Source organism: Pygoscelis adeliae, unplaced genomic scaffold (genome assembly GCF_000699105.1).
Source record: "Pygoscelis adeliae isolate BGI_AS28 unplaced genomic scaffold, ASM69910v1 Scaffold140, whole genome shotgun sequence".
NCBI lineage: Eukaryota > Metazoa > Chordata > Aves > Sphenisciformes > Spheniscidae > Pygoscelis > Pygoscelis adeliae.
The window spans coordinates 395,890-405,591 of record NW_008824044.1 but is presented as its reverse complement, the minus strand read 5'-3'; the positions used below and the strand labels follow the sequence as shown (position 1 = coordinate 405,591).

Below are 9,702 nucleotides of genomic sequence, written 5' to 3'. Positions count from 1 at the left end.
ATATGAATATACCTTTTTAATTTCAATTGAATAAAATTGCTTGCCTTCTTCCTGAAGTCATGTGATTAAAGGTCTGTAATGGTAAAAAGCACCCAAGATTCTTTGTAGTTCCTGAGAAAAAAATATGCCAGTTGCTTACTGGCATATTTTTAATTTAGTATTTACTTTAGAGGATTTTTTCTCCTTAAAGTGAGGAAAATAGACTCAGGTTACACTGCAATAACCCTTCATTTGTGGTAAGATTTAGGCATGGAAGTCATGGAGACAGTAGGACTTGGGGAATAAAAGGGTAGAGATTTCAGTAGGAAAAAGTCACCAGTTTTAACTAAACCCTGATATCTCCCACCCTACTGGAGGCAAAGCTCAGGACTGGTCATATGCTCCTCAGAGTTATTCTCTACTGTTTATCAAGTAAACAGTGGAACAAGAACACATTGTTTTGGCACGTATCTTGAAAAGTGTTTACAAAAGTACTGTAGAGGGAGATTGAAACATCTCTCAGAAAAGTAGCACTTTATTTAGGAAGAAGGAAGTCTAACACAGTGTTAACCACAGTATCCCTATCAAATACTAGATGACCACCAGACCGCATAAATCATTCTTTCCTATCTTTCTGCATTTGTACCAATATTAAATAATATACACATTTATGGTATTAAACAAGATTTAATGGAACTTGCCATTTGTGACAATTATTTGTAGGTCTTTCTATTACTGTGTTTATAATAATTTTGTAAAACTGATCCACATAAAACATCCATGCTATTAATCATCTTAAAAAGGAAAACAAGAAAGACTAGATTTTGTGAAGTTTTTCTAGAGGCAATACACTTTTTTAGGCACCACCCATCTCAAGAGATGAAGAACACATCAATGGTTTGCAGCCAGATTTAGGGTTAGGAGTTTCCTGACTTTCCCATATTTATCATTAGTGACCTTGAGCCAGTCACTTTTTCTGCACAAATCTGTGTGTGTTCACTGCCCATGAGTAAAATATGAAGAGGAATGGATAGGAATACTGGTATATAGCAAATATCATAGGTGTATATTCAAGATCATGAGACATTCTAGTATTATGATTAAAAGGTCATAAAATAACATTTTCTGACATTCTCAACTGCAGTCAGGGCAATCGTATCATCTTATTTTGGCTTACTTTCAAGTGACTAATTTATGGATTTACTTTTCACAGACACCTCTGAAGTTCTCTGTGTACATAGCTGCTGAAATAAAAAAATTATGTACTTAATGGAAGTAGCTAAGTTTTCTCTTACTCAGGGAATAGGGAGAAATTAAGAAAAATGAAAGCATCTTGTGTGATCTATCACAGTCAAGCAACAAAACTTAAATAGCACTACTAAGGAGGCACTTGAAGGTAAAATATGATCAATAAAGTGATTACAAAGAAGTGTGGGGGATAAATGTGACTATTAACTACCCTTTAAGAAACTATAATTTTCTTATAAGAAAGCAAAGATAACTGTACTGATATTCTGAAATATAAATTTTAAAATTAACCTCATCTGATGATCTATTTATCACCACCATGACCTTTGGACTGGCCATGTATATCACACCTGCAGGGTATTATAATACAGTGAACATGTACTAAGGGTTTGTACGGTAGACCTAGACAGAGCAGCAGAAACTAGTTTCTAGCTGCTGATTTCCATCAATATCCATTTTACACTACCAAACTGTTAGCACAGAAATGTTCTCCAGCACAATTTAAACTTTTTTTTTTTTTTTTTTTTAACATGTTTGGAGATACAGAAGGAGAAAGACAGAATCCTAGCTTCCCCAGTAACTCATAAAATTATTCAACTTGATTTTTAGCCACAGATATTTCTATGGGCTTAAAAGAGACCCTGAAGCTTAAAGAGATTTTGCCCAATTGCTGAAACCCTAGGGCGTTATCTCTAAAAGACCCATATTTCTAGTGGCTTGTCAGAGAGAAAAAAAAAGGCTTGTCTCTAAAGCTTATCTAAACGACACAAGCTTTTATCAGTAAGCTGTTGTGTGGCATTACTATACTTCCAAGTGCTTCAGTGTAACCATAGAAGCACATTTGCCTGTTACAGCATTTGAAAATCAATAATTATGCACTTTCCATTTCTATTGTGCACACTGACATTTTCAATACGGCTATGTTGCACACTGGGGTGTCATGAAGATATGGGCATAGGACAAGCAGATGGAGTTTTAGAGAAAGTCAGTGTGTCATTTCACAATGCATGGAACAAGGCCAGAGTTCTTTTGTTTAATATAAAACCTTGAACCAGTAAGCTAAGAAAGGGAGGAAGTTTGGATTTAAAAAAAAAAAAAAAGTAATTATTATGAATCTTATTTTATTGTCAATTCCTGTAAGTTTTAAATGTTTAAACTTCATTTAAAAATAATTTTTCTCACTGTATCTCTGTACCTTGTTGACAAACTTGTGTGTCAGCTACTGGCAACAGAGAAAGACAGCATCCTTTCATGATGTATCCCTTAGTGTATCCTGAGAGGTAATGTCTGGGATTTGGTCAGCATTTGTAAACAGGAAAGAAGGTTAAGAATATAAGAAGGCAGTCAAAACACAAATCCTTCTATTTTAGCATCCCATCTCCAGCAGTGGCCAAAAGCCGGTGCTTGGGAAGGGCCAAAAGAACAGGTAAAGCCTGCTGGCTGATCCCAGCCTCCAACCATCTGCAGCTCAGGGAATTCCTGGGCAAAACATGTTTCCTATGTAATTAATAATATTTATTGTTTTCCATTCATTAACTTGACCAACCTGTACTTGAATCTAAGCAAGTTTTAACTATACACACACTGTCTTCACAAAGCCTTCTACAGCACAGTTACCAATTGTGGAAATAATTGTTTCTTTTTGTATGGTCTTAGGTAAATTACAGGAGAAATCAAGAGAGCATCACACAGTCTCTGCAGCAGACTTAGAAGGAGAATGCAGTATATTAGGGGCAGGAGAAATATTGTTGTATTTAAATACAACTAGAATTCTCTTAGAAGTTTTCAGTTTATAGGGATATAAGGTGTGAAACAAACATATTGCTGAGCGATCAGAGCAAATTCACAGAATCTCTGTGAAACAGAATCTGCATATACTCATTAACAACTGTATATGGCAAAGAGCAACCCATTATAATATGTGTCTGAAGATGGTTGAAAGTTGCTGGTATTTTTATAACTCATGAGTTTTCTAAAATTCTCAAAATCTGCTTTTGCAGTTTATCTTAATATAATCATGTTACTTCCTATATGATATTTACAATTTTTACAGGGACAATTAATAAACTCAAATTTAAATAGAAATGTGAAATATATATTAAGATAAAATGGAGATGCATTATTTCTATGTATTCCTATTATGGCTTCAGTATAAGAAACACAAAGAGAAGCACTACTTTTTTAATCTAAATGTTTAAGTGATAATATTTGGGTATTTTAAATAAAAGAACTTCTCTTTCTTTAAATATTATGATTTTTTTTTGTTTTAATGAAAGAAAGGTGTAATACACGTCACCCTGATAGAACTGGGGAAACTGAGAAACAGAGTTATTTGCCCATTGCTGTATGAAAAAAAAGACAGTTGTAAAGCAAGAAACAAATCATTGATTTCTATTTCAGACTCATTGTCTTCCCAGGACTGAAAGTGAACCTCTCTCCTATGGCATTTACATTCTAAAGTTTTTTTTTTCCCCAAAGATAGACTATGGGCCATGTCAATTAAAGTCCACCTTTTGCTTTAGAAGAGAGCAATTAAGACAACTCTAAAGGAAGGACAGAAAACTGCCAACAGAAATTCTAAGTTGGTACACACTGACACTAGCATATTTTCCTTGGTTCTTATCAAAAAATCTGGAATACATAGAAACAATGCATACAGTGTTCCTATATGTGTCTGACATGCACTATTTCAACGACACTTTCCTGTAAGTCTTTATGAAAAGTGTAAGTTCTTTTTCCCTCCTCTTTACTGTTAGCCTTGTTGCTGCAGCACTGTTTGATGATCTCCTGCATCTTCATTCACTGTCTTGGTAGAATCTCCAGCAACATACAAGGAACTTTGTCTGGTCCCAAATCCTGAGTTCGCTTTCTTCTGTCTCTTTACTCTGAAATGAAATTTTTGAAAAAGTGTGACCATAACACTAATCAGAAAAGACAGTTTAAAACAATTGCAGATCAAATTTATTCTAAGAAAAAAATTCAGTAGGAAATGGTAGAATTTAAATGAAACAGTCTTTCAGTATTGTTAACTTTATAGTGTACATTGGATACTTTTTCAACTTATTCCTTAATAAAGAAGAAAAAAGCATAAGGTTTCAGAACAATTACTTGCAATTATCTTTTACAGTGCAAAGCAGGCTACACTTGCTTGCTTCACTTTTGATGGCTAGGAGCCATTATTTATTGATTGACAGTTCTGAACTGCAGTAGTATTACTATTCAAGTAACATTTAAAGTATTTACGTATAGCTCATGAGTCTTTTTATTGGAAGAAGGGAAAGTGGAGAAGAGTGAAAAAGATCAAAGTTATTGCAAACCTCTCATTTGACAGAATTCTAGCCACTAGTCCAGCATAATGTCTTCATATCGCATTAATGGTAACAGGGAAAGATTATTTACAAAAACATAATCATCATAAAGATTATCATTAAAACATAATAATTCTAAAAAATATATTCTTTTTTATAAATCTTGGTTTGATAAACCATATTTTCAGTAGCAATGTGCAGCAGAACAAGAACATCCACTCAAGTTGCGCAACAGAAACAGGCTATTACGCTCTCCAGAATTCAGAGCATTGTGAACAGGCACGCGGTAGCTCTGCACAGAACAACACAGGTTTATCAAGATTCATGAGCTCAAGTACTGCCCAAAGTAGCTACACTACAAACTGACCCAAGAAGAATGCATGTAAGAGCGAATAAATCCTGGCAGATCTAAACTGTTTCTGTATATAACTAGTTTTTATCTCATCCACGGTTAATTGAAAATTTCCTGTGCTTTAAGCTTAGGGGGCATACAACTCCAATTCTCTCCGTGTCATTTTTGCACTTTCATTGAAATCCTACCACAAGCCACAGTGCAGCTCTTGTGTTTCTTATCTTTTTTATATATCTTGAACTGGTTTTCAGAGAAAGGAATTCACAGACCCATTGGTTTAGTCTTGACTCTGGGAACCTAAAAGTCTTGTGAATAATGTCTGAACAAGAAGTCAAGGAACCTGAGAGTTTTTAGCAAACTGTGGAACATGGGTGGTCCCCACTTGCTGCTTCTTAGCTGTAACCCAGTTCCTGGCAGTGTGAATGGGTCAGTCATGCCATTATGCAAAAACATCTAATCTAATATGTCTATTATTAGAAAACAAATTAGCCCGTTATGTTCTTAGAAAAACCCAACATCACATATCAGGATCACTCTGGGGTAAGTAAGCTGACAAAATGTAAAAGGCTTTGAGCTAGCATAGCAATGTGATTGCTTACAGCGTCACAGACCCCATGATGCTCCTGTCTACTGATGAATTTGCCCACTAATCATTCCAGATAGAGACTGATTGCCAAGCCCTACATCAGTAAGAATCAATAAGCTGGCAAATTTCTCACCTTGCTGGATACACAAAACTAGGCTGATCTGAAACTCAGTTGTTACTGAATTTCACTGGAAATTTTTTGAAACAGATGTCTATTTCTTTTTTAATTACTTTAATGATTTCCAATAACAACTTTGCCTTATTAAAAATTCTAGATAAGCTCTATTAACAACTCCTTGTTATTAAAAATACTTGTGTGAATATATTAGTGCAATATCACTCATAGTTCTTTCCTTTTCCATTCATTTTGCTAATCTAAAAAAAATTAATAAGCTAAAAAAAATCCATAAAACTAGCAACTGAAAGATTTTTAAATTAAATTTAAAGAAAAGAAACTAAAAATATCTGAAAAATATTAGCTATAACTGATGAGTATGGGCTTAAATTACATCTTGTTGCCCTGGGAATAGACATAGTACATTTTCAAGACGAATCAAGTTACTTGTTTTTAAAATATTTCTTATTTAAACATTTTTGAAACACCTAATCTGGTGGTTCTAGATGTAATGTTAGTCTATCTAACATCCATAAAACAGTAGAGAGTTTCATTCTGACTTCTATTTCATAATCAAATTAATACAGTTACACATATAATGAGCTACTACTGAAACCAGTACCTCAATACATAGAATGGTAAGCTTTGAATGTTCATACAAAAGCACGTACGCTTGCCAGAAATCACTAGCATGTAGACAATCTGATTTAAAAGACTAGTCCCAATCTGTAATGAATCACAAAACTTAAGAGTGCCTATTGACAAGCTAATATACAATAACTTCCTTTCATTTCCATGCTGGTTTATAACAGTCTTCAAAGACCTCCTCTAAGAACCCCTGAAATCACTGCATTATGTAAGGGAATTTTTGCCAAGATATAACTGGAGTATATTACATGTATGTCAAAAGGGTTTGGCTCAATTGATCTTGTCTGTTTACAAAATATAGTGGTGGACTTGGCAGTGTTAGGTTTATGGTTGTACTTGATGATCTTAAAGATTTTTTCCAACCTAAATAATTCTGTGATTCTGTGATAATTCCCCTGAGTAGTTCCGCACTTTTGTGACTTCAACGTGTGTATTCCATGTGACGGCAGTAATGAATAGCCTATTTAAATGTGAACATTTATGGAGTTTGTGCTACAAAAAAATTAGGGAAATCTTTCCCATTGGTAGCCTGCACCAGCCAACCTCGACAACACCTGGCATCCAGGAAGGGTTGGGGCAAGAAGTTGTTCTGTTGTGTCCCACAGCCACGTGGTAGAAGGGCACTAGGGAGCCAGGTGAAGTGGGAACCATGTCTGCTTCCAGCTGGACCGTGCTGAGGTTCCTCGGGGCAGACAGGGAAGCAGCCGATTGTACAAGTGCCCATCCTGGTCGTGCAAAGCCCAATCAGCTCTGCAGCTGCTGTTGTTGCTTTAGCCGCCTGTTCGGCCAGCACTGAGAGTGAGTCAAAAACCCCTCTGTACGTGGAAGGACTACAAAACTGTGTTCCAGATTATTGCCAGACAGGGACTAAAACTGTGGAAAGCCTAATAAAAAAAGTAATATGCCACTGCTCTAAAAAAAAAAAAAAAAGATAAATTGGGGTACAAATGAATAAGCAAAATAAAATGCATACGTTTTGAACTCCAGATAAGTGAGCAAAATATTTTAAAGCCCTTTTCCTAACAGCAGACAAATAGGAAATGCTATGAAAGTCAGTTAACAAAATCATGAAAATGCACAGGCATATAAAAAGACAACATACCATATGTCCACCAATATCTAGTACAACAGGATCATTAAGAAAACCATTAAGATAGTGTCCCCATTGTGCCCAGGTATACAATAACATATGGTACATTTCCTGCTTCACTGTGCATTTCCTTGCTTTTGTTGTTCAGCATCACTAATTCAGAGCTCAATTAATATCGTTTGTGTGTGCATTTCTCTGCAGAATATTTTAAAATTCTTTGTTGCTGCTTAAAATTAATCTTTTTTTAGTGCAAGTGCAGAGTAAGTATTAAAATAAGGATTTTTTCCAAACCTTAATTAAATGGAAGAGATAGACAGAATTATTTTAAGGTAGCTACACATGATACTTAAATTATTATTGTCTTCTTATTGAAGTCCTCACACAATTTGCTGTAATGATGCTAAAGACAGACATTATGAGGTTGTTGGTTTTAATAAATGAAGACTTCCCAAGGACAGATGCGGGTAACTCTCAGGAGTGTAGATTAGAGGCAAAATAGTAAGGGACTGATGTAGCAGGCTTAAAGAAAATAAAACAAGAAATATAAAGTGAATATGTACTGATAAATGTCCATCTGTACGTGTGGAGAAGAGTGGGAAACCAAGATGTCTGAAAGATTTTTCTCCTTCATGGATGTTTATTCTTGAAAACCTAAAGAAGATTAAGCAATCTCAGGACTCCCAAAAACAAGATGCAAATTATTTGTAAGACACATTGTCTCTCTCTTTGGTATTTACAGATTCTGCATGCCTCCTAGAAAAGCTAAACTTTCCCACACTAGCTCAATCTTACCAAGGTTCCTATTTGGTTTCAGGACTCCTTGGGGTGGGGGGGGAGGTTATCTTCTCAAAGGAAAATTGTTAATTATCTTATCTGCCTTTCTAAAAGATTAATATACTGTTTCATGAATTTGATATAGAAAAAGAAATTAGAGTGAAAATAAAAAAAACACCTTCTCAAATGCTTGCATCAGAAATGTTTAGATCAAATAACTGATTAGACCAAATAACTGATTAGACCAAATAACTGATATCCTGAATATTTAATTTTAAAAGATAAAGGGTGAGAGTTAACATAATAATAATAAATAATAAACATCACTCCAGATCCACTAGGATTTGCCATTTACTGTCTCACCCGTGACAGTGGTGCTATGCAGTACTATTTGAAAAATCATGCATAGCTTATCTCCAAGCATGGATGAAGGAAGGGATCTCTGGTATGAAACCAAATCAGAATGAAGAAAGGAAATAATTGCAACCTTGAGTTAGTATCTTCACTGGTATAAACTATGTTTCAATTTTAGACATTTATTAATGCTTACAATAATTAATATTCTGAGTGGAATTACAGGTTCCTGCCCAAATTATACTAACATAGATTTATGTCAGTTTCTCATTTAATTAAAACACAGTTGCCATTTAGCATTAGGGGACTGTTACAGACCATGAGTAGACATATGGATATTGAATTAGGTTTCGTATCTTTACAAGGCAGAAATTGCTTAGACCCTGTGTAAACTCATGCACTATGTGATTCCAATCTCTAAAAATACTATATGGGCTCTCAAACAGTACGGCTTTTTCTTTAAATGTTGTGTTTCCTTTGAGAGCTGAAAGACCCCAAGTCATATTTTTCTGTATTTCTCATTCAACTATTTTTACTTCCTTGGAACTCATGCAAAATTATGCTTTTTTTATTTTCTCTACAAGAAAAGGTTAGTGTTTTGCCATATAAATATATCTCCTTTTAACTTCAAAATTCGTCTCAGAATGAATTTCCCTAGTACATTTCTGGGTACAGTGTATTACAATAGCTACCACTGAAATTTACTAAACAATTACATTTAATATTTTCCCTAGGGTGGCATATGACAAAAAAGACAATTTTGATCAAACTTTTCCACTGCAAACTACAAACAACACTTTGTGTGCCTGTTTCGGCAGGGATAGAGTTAATTTCCTTCCTACTAGCTGGTACAGTGCTGTGTTTTGAATTTAGGATGGGAACAAAATTGATAAGGCACCAATGTTTTAGTTGTTGCTAGGTAATGCTTACACTAGCCAAGGACTTTCTAGTTTTCCATGCTCTACCGACTGAGAAGGCTGGAGGGGCACAAGAAGCTGGGAGGGGGCACAGCCAAACTGGCCCAAGGGACATTCCATACCATGTGACGTCATGCTCAGTACATAAACTGGGGGAAAGCTGGCCAGGGGGGGCTGCTGCTCGGGGACTGGCTGGGCATCGGTCGGCGAGTGGTGAGCAATTGTACTGTGCATCACTTGCTTTGTGTATTATTATTATTATTATATTATTATTATCATTATAATTTTATTTCAATTATTAAACTGTTTTTATCTCAACCCACGAGTTTTT

At 35.1% G+C, this 9,702-nt stretch overlaps 1 protein-coding gene across 1 annotated transcript in view; it reads right to left on the bottom strand.

Annotated features, from left to right (window-relative positions):
• Nucleotides 1–3,979: 3,979 nt before the first annotated feature.
• The window catches only part of CCDC102B (coiled-coil domain containing 102B), a 194,784-nt gene continuing 189,061 nt past the window's right edge, over nt 3,980–9,702 (bottom strand). Inside the window, exons 6-7 of the mRNA XM_009333494.1 lie at nt 4,769–4,827; nt 3,980–4,112 (exon numbers count right to left, since the gene is read on the bottom strand). Coding sequence (XP_009331769.1) covers nt 3,980–4,112; nt 4,769–4,827 — 192 coding nt within the window. The remainder of the gene's footprint in view (nt 4,113–4,768; nt 4,828–9,702) is intronic.